General features: G+C 45.2%; 1 protein-coding gene across 1 annotated transcript; it reads right to left on the reverse strand.

The window, feature by feature from the left end:
• Positions 1-49: 49 nt before the first annotated feature.
• On the reverse strand, positions 50-7,787 carry oxtra (oxytocin receptor a). The gene is made up of 2 exons (XM_084704488.1): positions 6,869-7,787; positions 50-606 (listed from the first exon to the last, which is right to left on the reverse strand). The coding sequence occupies exons 1-2, from the start codon at positions 7,785-7,787 to the stop codon at positions 353-355; spliced, it is 1,173 nt and encodes a 390-aa protein (XP_084560614.1). The 3' UTR covers positions 50-352.
• Between the last annotated feature and the right edge of the window lie 7,859 nt (positions 7,788-15,646).

Raw genomic sequence — 15,646 nt, forward strand, 5'->3', positions numbered from 1 at the left:
TCTCTCAGTCCCCGCCCCCCCTCCCCCCAAACGCAAAATAAATCTGTCTGCCTGAGAAGTCAGATGAATGATTTCGTCTAGACAACGGAGGACACTTTGTACATTCCACCTCAACAAAAACAACCCATAATAAAATCTATACGGCAACTAATTCCTCAAACCTGCCTTCCATCTAGGTCCAACACAATACATGAAAGCTGTGAAATAGTGATATAGTCTGTCTTCCCCTCTGAGGTGGGAAGTCTGGTGGGCGCATATGGACGCAGAGGTGGGTCTGGGGTCTGGGTGGTGGAGGTGGTCGGCAGGCCCTCTTGTGGTAGAGGTCTGGGTGGTGGAGGTGGTCGGCAGGCAATCATGTGGTGGAGGTCTGGGTGATGCTTCTCTGGCTGCTGGTGCTTTTGATGACGTAGGTGGAGGAGTTGCTCTTGCGGCTGGAGTCGTTGTCACGGTCACAGTGGCACTGCGAGGACTTGAGGTAGCGTGAGGAGCAGCACAGCACGTTCTGCCTCAGGTCCTGGAACAGGTGACCAGCAAAGCACATGTAGATCCAGGGGTTACAGCAGCTGTTCAGACTGGCCAACAGCATGGAGATGATGAAGGGCATGGCTGAGGAAGAGGGGAAGAAGGGAAGAAGGAGAGGCACAGAGAGACAGAGACACATTTAGGACCAATCCTAACAAATTGATTCGTTCTTTGGTGCTAAATCTTTGGTTGATTTTATCTGTGGCCTGCGCTCATTTGTTTAAAGATGTGAGAAACAAATCTTCAAGATAAAATAATCCCACTAAAAAGGGAATTTGGTCATTTCCATTACAAAAACGGCTTAAATCACTTTATAACTAGGTATCTTGAATCTTGCCATTGAATTAATGATAAACGCCAGTCAGTTCAATTGCGAGTACTGTATCAAGTAACACTTAAAAAAAAAGAAAAAAAGAAGAAAAACAAAACAAAGAACTCTTTATCTAAATTCGGTTCTCATCTCTTCCTCATCTATCAGATACCAGCGAGCCAACTAATTCAATTCGCACATGACGAATAGAGGATAAATACCACAAATGCCTGCACAAACCTACAGATAAAAAACACAAACACACATCTTCCATGTCTTTGCATACCCACAGAGACTGATAACGAAGTAGCCCATACATTGATGCCGTTTGAAGAGAAACCCAACCGCAGAAGATAGCAAGAGTATATCATGTTGTGTGGCCTGCAGCATTGCGCGAGGTGACATTTACGCTGTGTCAACTCTGGGGCCGATTGACATTTGGCAAATGAGTTTCAGATTAATGGAACTGGCTCATGTCCTGTATTTAACCTCATGTTCGCAGATTGCGAATCTCTCTGTTTCTCTGCTCCGCTGCCGTGTCGTGTAGTCTCTAATGCTCGTTCCCTCAGCTCTGATATGACCGTTACTGTGACCGAGTTAAATCTGTGAGCACAATTGCCGCCGGAAGAGCAGAAATCTTCAGTGCGCGGTAATAAGGAGGTAATTGATCCTTAGTCATTATGGGTTTGATTTATGAGAGCAAATGTGTCCCGATGCTGACAGTGTAACTCATTCCATTCATTATCCATTAGGGTGTCGCAGGTGTAGGGAGTGCGGCTTTGAAGGGACATAGCAACCAAGGATTTATCCCAGTCCCTACGCTAACAGACAGTTGAGCATAGCCCATAGATATGCCTCGTCGAAATTGAGAAAATTCGAACTTGATTCGCTCAACTCATCAATGAATATGCTTCAATAATGAACAGCAGCCAAGCCAATTAAACTGCTACATTGATGTGTTTCTTTGAATCATTTAAACTGGCCCTTATCGTCTGAACACATAAAGTAGCCTACGTTGAATTAGCCTAATAAAGCTGTGGTCTCTTTTTATATTTCTAATTTCTCACCTTATGTTAATGCGATAAAGTCATTTGAACACATGCTGTCTGACAGTTGATAATACATACCACTGAGCCATGACATGTTGTTTGACACAGGCAGGGATACTCTATAGGGGGCACTGTCTTTTCCAGAGAGTCCAGATGGATTTAGTTAGCTATATTTGACAGGACCTTTGATCAAAAATAGATAGGCCTGTTGGCAAATAAGTGTAAACAGACTAAATCAATGTCAATATTTTAAGTGTTGTTTACTTATTCAACACTGCACTCCCTTTTGCAATTATTCCTTCTGGCATCATAGTATGTCTTCCTTGAGGGTTTAGGTTGGTTGAAGGGGCAGTTGTATGGGCGTATGTGAAGCCCTCTGTGACATGCTTGCGTGTAAAAAAGGCTATACAAATAAATTAGATTTGATTATCAAACAACCTTAGAAGGAATCCTAAGGGTTGTGTTCCAGAGAGAGTGCTACTGGAACGTCATTCACTGGTAGAGTTATGAGGAATACAACCTTGTAAAGATTAGCTTACAGTCTTTTCCACAGGAGTGAGTGTCACATAAATCACTAAACTGGATAATAAAAAGGATACTAATTCTCTCCCTTCCTTTGTAAATCTGTCTGGTTGCCTGTATCTGGCTAACTGCCAGGCTGTCAAGTACCATAGGCCTCTAGCTATTCATTAACGTGGACACAGCACCCAGCATCCGACTTCCCTTCGACCAGAACGCAATTATTAACGATCTTCAGAATCTAATAGCAAGGCCATGAAGCAGAGAATGCTTCAAGTGAAGACTGATAGCTGACTAGATCTGATATTAAACCGTGCTAGGAACACCCTCATGATGATAAGTAATAATGCATGACATACTGTAGACAGTAGGGGTGGGAATCTTTTGGTACCTGACGATACGATTTGAATTGATTCTTGGGGTCACAAATCGATTTAAAATCGTAATCAAAATTAAAAATAACGTAAACATTTTTGTAGTTTTTTTTTACATTTGTGAATCGATGTGAATCGCTAGAAGACTGAATTGTGATTCAAATGTGAATACATTATCCACCCATCCCTAGTAGACAGTACACAATTACTCCACTGGCCAATCACATTCAGTGGTTATTTTATTGTATTTTGTGTGTGTGTTCTGTATCTCAGGCTTGTCCATTATATTTTCATCTCCATCACAGCACACCGTGATAAACGACCAAGCCTGAATCCTTGTTTATTCTCCCGAGGCTGGAAGTGGGTTAGGTCAACATGCTGCAGATAAGCAGTGAGCCGGAGACCTTGGTAGGAGAGAAGCATGGGGTCTGGGCAAAGCTCCCAGAAGCACAGTCATTCCTGTCAGCAGCACAGGGACCAAGAGGCATCTTTGGATTGTAAAGAACAGATAGGGCAGGAGGCAGAGACAGGGGGCAGGGGGAAAGAGGCAGGGGGCAGGAGACAGGGGGCAGGGGGAAAGAGGCAGGGGGCAGGAGGCAGAGGGCAGGAGGCAGGGGGCAGGAGGCAGGAGGCAGGAGGCAGGAGGCAGGAGGCAGGAGGCAGGAGGCAGGAGGCAGGAGGCAGGAGGCAGGAGGCAGAGGGCAGGAGGCAGGAGGCAGGGCGCAGGAGGCAGGAGGCAGGGCATAGTGCTGTATGGAGAGGGAGGCTGTATGCTAGGCTACTGATGTAAAACCGCTAAAACTGGACTGTAGACAATGAATGTCCTGGCAGATGTTAGCTACTGTGAATGAGTCAAAAACAAAATTCAAAAATATACTAGATATACTAAACCCTAACTGAAAGTATTTCACTTCATTTATGCTTCTGTATATTTTATTCTTCTGGGGATTCTTGTTTGTCTTAGTTTTTAGTTTGAACCAACCCTGTGTGTTTTTACATTTAGTCATTTCAGTGACAGGCAGAGCAGCTCCACTGTGATGTGAGGCGTGGGAGGAAACGCCGCATCCACTTGGAGGTCCAATCAGAGATGTTGCTGTAGGCTGCTGTTTGGCCATCCACTTGGAGGTCCAATCAGAGATATTGCTGTAGGCTGCTGTTTGGCCATCCACTTTCTGCTGAGTCACCTCTTTTCTCCAAGGCAAGACAGGGAACTGGGAATTTAAACTTGTGTTGGGTCTGCAGTTTGATTTAATACATATAGTGAGGATGATTGTTTCTTCATTGAAGATTTGTCTCGGGGGAGAAGCTAGAGAGCTGCATAACCAGAAAGCAGACAACCGGTGATCTCAAACCAACAGAGGTTTTTAATGGACAGTCTACTGGATAGAAGAGTGAACACAAGGTATGGTAACACTTTAGAAGCAGGTGTGCAAGAAGCATTAGATCATATGTAATAAGGCCCTTATAAGATGCCTATTAAAACCAAGACTGTAAAAGTGTTAAAAAAATATTAGTAGGGGTTAGGGATGGGATTAGTGTTATCCAAAGATGAGATAGGTGTTAGTTAACGCACGTTAACATTAATATGTGCTGCTAAGACTTACTAACACTTATAACGTAACCCATCAATATTTAGTGTCACCCATGGTTGGTGTTCCCAAGGCCTGGTTTAGACCTCTATCTAGTACAATGGAGAGCTGGTACATACTTGTACATACTTGTCTCATTGATTTGGACAGAGAATGGGGACATTTACCAAAGGTATGGTACAGCAGAGAACACTGAAAGGTAGGCAGGCAAGCTGCCATGTCTGGTGGCTAATATGCCATGTGCGGATGTGTGCTGTGTAAAGTAATGGGAACTTGCCTTGTTAATGGCAGTTTCCAGTAATAGCTGGCCGTGTAGATTGGTCTGGTTCACGCTGCTGAGCCCAGCACTAATGGACACTTGATCTGCACGCGGCTGCAGGTGAGGGGAGGAATATCGACTGTACACAAACAGGCCTCTCTGGTGTGACTGTTTGTTCTGACAGATCAGGCCCAGCATTCACAGGCTGACCAGTATGTGTTCCAACACTTGGATTACCTCACGTTCCCCTTGTTTTCAAACAAGTTGGCCTGCAAACAGCTTTTTTTCTTCTCTCACCCCGTGTGCTGAAAGTACATTTAGGCAATTCTAATTCTTTAGTTCTCCAGAGACAACAACTTAGTGGAAAAACACTGAATGTAATTACACCGTTTTGCATCATTCAAGAGAATTCCCTCCAGTCCTCTGTCAGAACCGAGTATGCACCCTGTATTGCACGGACTCGGTTTGCACTTAACTTTACAGTATTTGGCAAATCCAATGATGAAAGATCGTCTTTCGTTGCGATGCAGTAGGAGTCATGTGACTGCTGCGCTTCTGTGTTCCTCGAAAATAAAATTTAGACTGTCTCATGCAGCTAACGGGTGAGAATAGATTTGGCTGAATAACGTATACTGTCAGACTTTAGTCTGACAAGGCCTCTGATAGCATTATTTGTTTACCAGCTTTTCAGTTTCTGTCTTCATTCAAATCGTATTGAATGTTGACTAACTTTTTTCTAGAGTTTGTTTCTAATCTCCGAGGTCTGGGAGACATAGATCATTTCTCAGGCTGCGTCGGTAGAGCGAGTGAACAGATGTGCGCGCCCCATAGAATACTGCTATCACTCTTTGATGTCTTAAAAAAAAAATCGCCAGACGTCGACTCAATATTTACAACCTCCATGATAGGTTGTGTACATTCAAAGTGTACCTTCAGACAAATAGCATGAGTAAGAACATGGCAGTCAACAGCATAGTTGACTGCAGATATCTCCCTTCACCCGTAAAAGAAAAATCATAGATACCATATAAAATTGCAACCATTTTGTACACAAGTAGTCATTTAGAGTGTGACCCTGATATATTGCCTATAGGCAGTATAAACCCAACCATATCTAAAGACGTGACTGTGGAGAAAATTAGTTTTTGCCAGCAGACTACAACATATTTTCTGCAAAAGTGAAGTTGGTCCATGTAAATTGCGCAATTTGACGTGCCATATACCACACAAAAAAGGACAATTTGTTATATACCGCTGGCACACAACTTTCAGCTATGCGGCCTAAAACACACACACAGGCTACAGACGATGCAGACAGGGCAAGTTACACACAGGGATTTGGATGTATCTAACCGTGAATACATTACATTTATAGTTAGTCATTTAGCAGACGCTCTTATCCCGAGCGACTTACAGTAAGTACAGGGACATTCCCCTGAGGCAAGTAGGGTGAAGCCTTACCCAAGAACACAACGTCATTTTTGCACGGCCGGACCTCGAACCAGCAACCTTCGAATTACTGGCGCAACCGCCTGACTATAGGCTACGTGATCTCCTAAACTTGTGCGCGGTTTTCTCATTACATTCTGTGTTACGTTGAGAAGACACACGAAGCATGCTGCCCTGTCTGACACTAGTTTATAAGGACCCATGTGAATAGATCTAAATTAGGTTTACATTGATAACATTTTAGTTATGGACCGAACTGACCGCTCGTCAAAAATACTTGGTAATACGGAGATGAGATTTGAGATTCTAAAATACATTTCCGAGCGCTGACTAGCAAAGAGAATACACGTGCTGTATCCGGTTACTGTAATCCCATTCACTATTCCATAGATTACATGTATGACAAACGCAAAAAGCCCCACGCTCTTCAAGGGGATTGCCAATTATTTAATGCGTAAAAACGCAGGGTGTGATGTGCGACTTAAGAGACTTAATTGCATTTGAAGAGTTAATGGGAACGCAGAACTGTGGATGTTTTTAAATAGGAATTGAGGCAAACTGTAATACATGTTTTGACATTCACAGTTTCCTTTTCCGCTTAATGCCGCATGCCCGGTCCATAAAAGTAATTGGTTTATTTTAGCCTTTCAAAAATATATCGTGGACGCTTTACATTGTAATATATTGGTAGACCTATGCATCAACGGTAGACTTACTAAACGTTATAGCCTAACATAAAATAAACAACAGACACAGACAAAGAAATCTTGCGTGTTCATGTTTGAAATGTAACTTACCTTCACGGGGCGCAGCTGGATCCCATGCAGACCACATTTGCACAGAGAAGAAAGGAGTCCAACAGACGATGTAAGCCAGAACTATCACAAATGTCATTTTCACGGTGGTTATCTTTGCCTTGGAAATCAGTTTTACGCTGCTCACTCGAGCAAGAACGTTGCCTTTTGACGTCTTTGGCGTGAGGCTTATACAATGGTCCCTTCTCGTTTTCAGTTTAAAGTTTTGCCAAATCTTAAAACTTATTAGCCCATAGCAAAGGCTCAGAATGCCCACTGGTATGATATATATCGTGAGGCTGATCCAGGTTATGTACGCTTTCGCTCCCCAAGGCTGCACAAAGTCCCCCCAGCAGTCAAACACCCCGGATCCCAGATCCCTCAGGGAGAAGATGTGCATTTGCGGGATGCTGAACAACAGGCTTAAAACCCAAGAAAAAACGACATAGATGCGGTCTTTCCTCTTATGCAGAGAGCGGAGCGGTTGACATATTGCCAAGCACCTGTCAATTGACATCAAAACCAACATGTAGGTCGAGGCAAACATTCCTACGACCTGGAGGTACTTTACCAGCCTACACAGGATATCGGGTCCATAAAAACGAAACGTTATGTCCCAGATGAGTTGTGGCAGGACTTGAAATATGGCCACAACCAGATCAGCAATGCTGAGATGCTTCATGAAGTAGTACATTCGAGACTGGCTGTGTTTGGTCGTGTGAATTGCCACCAGGACGCACAGGTTCCCGGTAAGCGCCAGAAACAGAACCAAGGCGAGCACCGTCACCTCGACTTTCGCTACCTCCTCATTCCTTTTCAGGGGATTCGTCTGGTTTAGCCCGGCGGTTCCGTTGGCAAGACTGGAGTTCCTCCAAGAATGGTTGAAGGGCAAAAAGTCAGGTTCAATTAATATGCTTTCCATTATGTCTTCTTGGAGATTCCTCCGAGGCGTGCAAATTCACCCCAAAACAGCAGTGTTCACCCGAGCATTGAGGTGTTGTTTTTGAGTCCTCTCTGGTACTTCATCAAACAGGTGGCAACGTCAAGAGTCTGACTGAACCCAGCGGAATCATCATTTGTGCGCAATGACAAAACAGTCAGTGCCGTGCTGAATTGATATTTTGTATTTGCATATCCAAATAGTCACTGAGGGAAGACAAACAGACAGCATATAAAAGGCTACCTCGTTAAACCGAAAACAATTAAATTACGTGACTCAATTGGAACAAAGCAATGTTATCGAATGCAATAAATTGGCCTACTGCGCAAAAAACGTTCACTTGAGAAGTCAACATTATGATTTTGTCTGTGCGTAATTGGCAAGCAAAACGTATTCCAACTCACACGTTATAAAATAAAGAAATCGAAAGAAACGTTACTTCTGTTGTTTAAGTACTTACATATTTGTTTTCGGTTGATCCTCTAGACAAAACGACACATCATTAAGTCGTATCATAAACCAATAGACAGTGAATGGAAAGCCTGTATCCACCATCCCTGGTCGCGGAGTGAATGGTCAGTGAGTTCTATATACACCACTTATATATGTATCTCCAGAATTACGCACGACAGATTTACGCATTGCAGCCACCAGATGTCCTTGTGCGCCACTCTACTACAATGACGGCTGCATGACAGAATAAGTCCCGTTATTACAAATTCGAAGTACAATAACAACTATACGAAATCTTTTTTTTGTGTGTGTGAAATACTAAGTGAAACCACCCTATGTCTGAGCATAGTCTCTCATAACCAGTGAAAAAACAAGGATGGACATTTGCAAAGAACTGGATATGCACAGAATGGCAAAGCAACATCATAGATGATAACATAACTGAATGTTATGGATCAGAAATATGCACCTTGTTCACAAAATGTTATTGCTTAGGTCAGGAGTATATGAGAGGTTGGTGTTCTGCTTCGACGCCTGTCCCTGTTCTTTACTGGGTTCTCTTTAGGAGACTCCTTGGTTAGAAGAATACGCCTCATGCACATAGTTGGATATTTACTTATATGTCAAGAAAAAGACATTTGATAATAAGAAAATCAACCCTTCTCCTGACATAATCTTAATGTTATATTGTGATATGTGTAGTTTCCAGAGGACAAATCACAGTTTTCTAAGACGGCTCCCAGCGTTGGCTAGCACCACTCCCTCAAATCTGCAGGTGGGCTCCAGGTGTCACACGATGGGAAGCAATAAACCTTGATGACATGACAGAAATCACTCACACCTTCTGACATAATTCACATCCAATGAAAACATCTTCATACCTATCACACACCCCACATACAGGACTGATCCTTGCCATCTCTCTCTCTCTCTCTCTCTCTCTCTCTCTCTCTCTCTCTCTACAGGAGGCTAAACTGCACTGTCGCAGTGAGAAGCATGTGGTGTGAGCGTTAGAGGCACATTATGGAGAAGTTGCGTGCTGAGGGAGGGATATACAACCATCATATTTCACACAGTTCCGGGGACTTTAGTATAACAACAGCCCAATTAATGGCACAAATGCAGATCTTTATCTCACAGTAAGAGATGCATGCTAACACTGACTGTGGCTAATGTCAGACACTTGCCAGACCATTGATTTAGGAGAGGTTTAGCAACTGGAATCTGGTAATGCATCGCACCACCCTGGGACATGTCTCACCCAGGCCTCAAAGAACTGTAATTTACCAATGTCGAGTTCAGGTCAGTGGGGCACCACCACATCCTTACTGCTGTTTACACAACACTATCATCCACTTCCTCAAGAAACTGTAAATCTGGTTGCTGGAAGACAGAGAGAGTGGCCCAGTTTATGAGGCCTTTGTTTAACTATATTTTTTCTTCCAAAAGGTGGGACCTCAAGCTGGTTCTTACCCCCTCATAACAAGAGGACAGAGGCCCCTGGTGTGTGTGAGCAGTGCCTACAGGTAGGTGTGTCTATCTGGGTACCTGGGGTGAGCATGGAGCGGGGAGGTGGAAGGGGTGCTGGACACTGTCTGCAAAGGAGAGGAAATGAAAGAAAACCAACCGAGACAATATCCTCTTCTCCTGCCACCGGATGGACCTTTTTCATTTGCAGCCCAAAAACACGGAGAGAGAGCCACTTGGAAGTCTGACCCATCTCATGCTGCGTCCAATTACCAACCCGTCTTTTCTGTCTGATCCACGACAAAATCTGGCATCGTTACAAGTGGATGAAGATGAGTCATTTGTGGGTTTATTTCCGGGAGGGGAAGATTGGAAACAACACCGTGATCAGCGATCTGTTATTATTGTCGACGACTCGGCCTGTTGTGTTGACGCCTCACGAAGATCATTTGTTTTTCCACAACATCATCTCCATAGCTGGTTATGTCTAGAAAGCTAAATTAATAGCTTTTTAATAGTAATACAAGCAGCAGTGCCTTTGGCAACAGACTGCAGAGGCCACTCCAAAGAGAATGTTTCACTTCATGAACGAAACTTTCGAGTGAGCAGTCCTTTCCGTAGCACCAGTGCAAAGCTGTGTGAGGTCCCAGCACACGCCTGATAAGGAGCCTGTCCTAAACCTTGTCACCCTTAAATCAACACAAACAGCGTTCGTATGCTTCGGCCCCAGAGCTGTGACGTCCTGTACACTGCTCTGTTCTCTCAGTGCTTGTTTAAACATCCTGCTCTGTTCTCCGCAAAGATATGGATTGACGCGAAATACTGTTGTCCAATGACTCCTGAGAGCCGCGTCTACGGACTGAGGCGAGGATCTGTGGAAGCCGATGAGCTGTTCTCCGTCTGCGCGGCCGGGGAGTGGTCGATATCTGAGGCACGTGTCTCAGACAGTGGTCTTTAACCTGTCTTGGATCAACATTAGGGTGAACGGGAACACACAATCGTTCAAGTCTATCGGTGTTGTTTGCTCCTATATGTAATCGCGCGCGCGCACACACACACACACACACACACACACACACACACACACACACACACACACACACACACACACACACACAGTCTCTCCCTCTCACTCCCTGTCTGACTGTCTAGATCATGCCTGCACAAACCTTAAAATAACTCGAACCCTGTCCTGTTTTGACAATAAAATCATGTGACTGAAACATACCCAGTTCTTTGTTACATTCAACCAGGATTTCCATCCAAAAGCTTCCCTCTCCGAACTCTTAACTTCAGGAGATGCTTGGCTTTATGACTGCTTTTTTCAGACCAACATCTGCTGGAAAAGTTCACGTGGCTGAGCTGTTTTAAAACGTCAAAGACCAGGAGATGCAGATGGAGTTGCAGAACTGGACCTTTGAAAACATCCGGAGCTCGTGAATCCAATGCTAATGCAAGGTCAGGCAGGTTGCAGGGAGTTGGTGTGTGTGTGTTGGGGGTGAGTAGGGAGGAGGGGGATTCAAACTAATGGACAGAGCGTGGGCAGGGGGATTGTAAGGGTGTACCGCTCCTTCAGCCAAGGGCACAGCAACCCAGCTTGATGGAAGTGGACATTGCCGCTTGTCCAAACCTTTGGAATTCATGAGGGATGGTGAGTCACACTGGTTACGGATGTCAAACAGCCGCACAGCTCAGCACAACACCACAAACAGCACAACGGCGCAACAAAACACACCACAAAACTGCACAAATGTGGCAGGATGGCATTTTTTCGTAGTAGAACGTAAGAGAATCATCTCCTGTGATCAGGTAACCAAAGGAATTAGATTAGGAAAAAGATTAGGGGTTGTCTGGGTGTCACTGTCGAGATGTTTTTTGAAGAACCCTTTTTTTCACAATTTTCCAGAAGGGTGACAGAGCTCAGTTTGCAGTACTTTGAAAATGAAACTCGACATGTACGGTAATCCGTGTTTTTCATGTTCCAGACCAGTGAACATGTACCTGTGGATGCTGGGGTTGATTGAGGTCAATCCCTGTCTTCCTGCTGCTGGTGGATGTTATTGCGGGGGCTTCAGAAAGATCCCCCCTTCAGGCTCCTCTTTGCCTCCTCAGCCCCTGTTTGGCTCAGGTGATGCACAGAAGATGATAAGGCATGCAAGGTTATTGGACTCTGATGATATCAGCTGGCTGGGTGGAGGTTTGTGTGTGTGTGTGTGTGCACCGTGTATGTTTGCATGAATGCATGTGTGCTGAATGTTTGTGTGTGTGTGTGCTGAATGTGTGCGTGTGTGCTGAATGTGTGTGTGTGTGTGTGTGTTGAATGTGTGTGTGTGTGTGAGAGGGAGAGCAAAGCAACTTTTATCAGTCTTTTTTGGTGATACAACACAGCTGGTATCTACTAGCTACGGGGTTATGATGCACAGTGGGTATGTGTGTGTGTGCGTGTGTGTGCGTGTGCGTGTGTGTGTGTGCGTGGTCACACATCACCCAGTGGGCTTATATCCCAGGTTCTGATCTCTGCCAGGCCTCTGAGCTCCTGGCTCTCATCCCTAATGCGATTCGTGTCAGACCACCTCTCCTCTCAGTCCCAAAGTCACAAGGAGAGCTTAGGGACCAGAGGAAGCATCGCTCGCTAGCAGCAGCTAATAGCTGCCTGACTCACATCGTTTACAAGAATGCAGCCATGACCGTGCATTTTGGAGGAGGAAGAAGTTTGTCTTGGAGACAATTGCATTAATTGTGATTTTCCACTGCCATGTTCGAGGTATACCTTGCAGCACAGCGACACTGGAAGATTGGCGCTCAGCTGACAGCGTTCTAGAAGTTTTTACACTTCAAAAAAGAACATTACATATTTCAGAAGGTTGACAGTGGGGTAGCATGGCCTACAGACACTGCATCCTGCGAAGCTGTTGAGATGAGAAGCAGAATAAGGACGGTTAGAAAATCATTAGTAATTACCAAAAAGCAAGTCTATTAAAACACATAAGCACCACAAAAAATCTATTTCCTATTGAGAGCTGTGATTTGGGGGGGGAAAGCAATCTGATTTGTTACTCACTCCATTGCGTTTGGATTTAAAGTTGATCTTGAAGACAAAGACGGCTTCTGTAAACCCAAGCCAGTCTATTCTCTCTCCTTCCTGGCTCCATCGTGCTGCTGTGTTGGAAGGCAACTGATCTCAAATGAAGGAAATTGCAGGAGTATCAAGGCAGCATCTACAGAAAACGTCGACCATGCCAGGTAGGACACACACGTGTAGTACACACAAATCTGATTTAAACTTGGGGGGGCACAATTACATTGACATTTTCTCAAGAACAGTTCCTGGGGGAGACACCCCAAAAGTTCTGCTGTAACACATAGCTTACATTAAACTTAATATTGCATGTTTTTAACATTGAAAAGATTAAGTTATGTTTACAGTGATATACTTGGGGGGGGGGGGGGGTCGTGTCCCCCCATCAGCCCCCTTGGGATCTCTGCCCGTGTGCACACATACCACCAGGTGTGCCTTCAAGTCTTGGACCATTCTAAAACATCAGACCTCTAACCCCTCACCTCTTTAGGAAGGGATTGCTTCAATGTTATGACAAGTCTTTAAGAGATAAGAGCAAAGAATCGTATTCCCATTTTTGCATTTGCGGGCGCCAGGAACAGACAAACTGGATCTCTATATACGACCGGTTTACACGCGAGACAGGCTACAGGTGGAGCATGACTGAACTGAACAATAAAGGTGAATTCCAAAAAAGCTCTTGAGAATAATATTGGGTAGATTGATGATGTCTGACTGGAGTGTATCTGTGCGTGGATGAAAAACTGTTCACTGTGAGATGTTGGATTGGACTCCTCTTTGGCCATGGCAGAGAAGCCCATCTTGTATCTACGTCTTAGCTCACCATGCATCAGGTTTCTCAAACTTGTGACCCCGTGGTCTTTTGAGCATAATTATGATATTGTTAGACGATGGGTTGGAATTACAAAACTGAACTTTTGTCCCTTCTCTCAAGCTCCAACACCAAAGAGCAGGGAATTACTGTCTGTTAATATAATATACTTGAAACAAAAAACTTAATCCTCTTAGCGCCTGAAATCTAGTTTATTAGTCATGGAGGAGGGACCGAACCTTAATCTTTCTACTCCTGTTCAGTTTTAGCTTTCTCTTCAGCTTCAAATCTCTCTGTTATTAAAGGGCTCCATCTCATCAACATCACTCCAAAACACTTGTCCTTGAAATAACTTTCGTAAACTTGAAGAGAACTCACTTCGGGGAAGGTGATAAATAGGAACGTGCTCCTTCTAAATGTTTGCAACTTCCTTCAATAAACTGGGTGTAGAACCCAGAATCACCAAACTGAATTATTTCTACAGGTCCTTTCCTGGGCATATTTGTTTGACTCATCATTTATTTATTTTCTACAAAAATATGGAGAAAAATAGCACTGGAGTATTTTCACTATACACCACCTTGTGCTGCAGCAGCACCACCCAAAATAGAAACAACCCATTTGCCTCTGCTGTGCTGCCCATTCCTGGATCTGCAATCTCTCTCCCGTTCGGTGAAAAGGAGTGCTAAATCATGGGGTAGTTAGCCCTGACCTACTCTACCAAAGTTCCTCGATGCCTACGTCAAATAATGGGTTGCCACTTAAGGTTTCCACTCAACCGATTGGTCCTCGGAGGCAAAAGGCCAATCCTGATGTGCGAGAAGGGCAACCCTGCGAGGGCCACCGTTACACGAGAACGGTCACGGGGGCGAGGCCGGCATCGTCGCCTGCAAGGTGTTGCCCTGAAGCTTCCTGGATGTTAATCCTTTCCCAGCTCGTCTCCGGTTCCTCTCCAGTTCTCCCTGCTCCTTGCTCCCCTGGATTCATCTCACACGTCCCTGGTGTTGATCCTGCGACCCTCTCCCCCCCTCCCCCTCCCCCTCTCCCTCTCCCCCCCTCTCCCTCTCCCTCTCCCCCCTCCCCCTCTCCCCCCTCTCCCCCCTCCCCCCCCCTCTCCCTCTCCCCCCCTCTCCTCTCCCTCCTTTGTTTGTTCGTTCCTTCTCTTGTTATGAACTCCGATCAGGGGTTGGGTTTATTATCTCAGTCTGCTTGTCTTGGTCGCTTCCATCGGTTCCCATGGAAACACATGCCTATTGATCCTCTCTCCAGTTGCTTCCCTCAACCAAGAAGAGATTATTACATGTCAGACATCAGTCCCAGGAAGAAGATCTCAATCTAATAAAAATACAACCAATCAGATCCAATCAAATTGTATTTGTGCAGCCCTTCTTACAAGCGGTATCACATGGGGCTTCACATACGCTCATAGAACTGCACCTAAACCAGCCTAAACCCTCCAGGAAGACAGGGAACAGCTACAGGACATTCAGAAGCCATGAATGAAACCTTGTGAAGGGCAGTCTAGCGAGGGCTGCCCTCCTTGTGAAGGGCAGTCTAGCAAGGGCTCCTCTCCTTGTGAAGGGCAGTCTAGCGAGGGCTGCCCTCCTTGTGAAGGGCAGTCTAGTGAGGGCTCCTCTCCTTGTGAAAGGCAGTCTAGCGAGGGCTCTCCTCCTTGTGAAGGGCAGTCTAGTGAGGGCTCTCCTCCTTGTGAAGGGCAGTCTAGCAAGGGCTCCTCTCCTTGTGAAGGGCAGTCTAGCAAGGGCTGCCCTCCTTGTGAAGGGCAGTCTAGTGAGGGCTCCTCTCCTTGTGAAGGGCAGTCTAGCGAGGGCTCCTCTCCTTGTGAAGGGCAGTCTAGCGAGGGCTCCTCTCCTTGTGAAGGGCAGTCTAGCGAGGGCTCCCCTCCTTGTGAAGGGTAGTCTAGCGAGGGCTCCCCTCCTTGTGAAGGGCAGTCTAGCGAGGGCTCCCCTCCTTGTGAAGGGCAGTGAATAATACATAACTAAGTAACTTTAGCATTAATAACATGCAATGAAG

This window comes from Hypomesus nipponensis, chromosome 9 (assembly GCF_054491055.1).
Source record: "Hypomesus nipponensis isolate SF chromosome 9, ASM5449105v1, whole genome shotgun sequence".
Classification (NCBI taxonomy): Eukaryota; Metazoa; Chordata; class Actinopteri; order Osmeriformes; family Osmeridae; genus Hypomesus; species Hypomesus nipponensis.

What these genes read in the sequence shown, in the direction of transcription:
- oxtra (XM_084704488.1), bottom strand. Translation starts at nt 7,787, where the DNA reads ATGGAAAGCATATTAATTGAACCTGACTTTTTGCCCTTCAACCATTCT. An exon ending in TCCAGCTGCGCCCCGTGAAG is followed by an intron (nt 607 to 6,868) that starts GTAAGTTACATT and finishes CCTCTTCCTCAG; the next exon opens with CCATGCCCTTCATCATCTCC.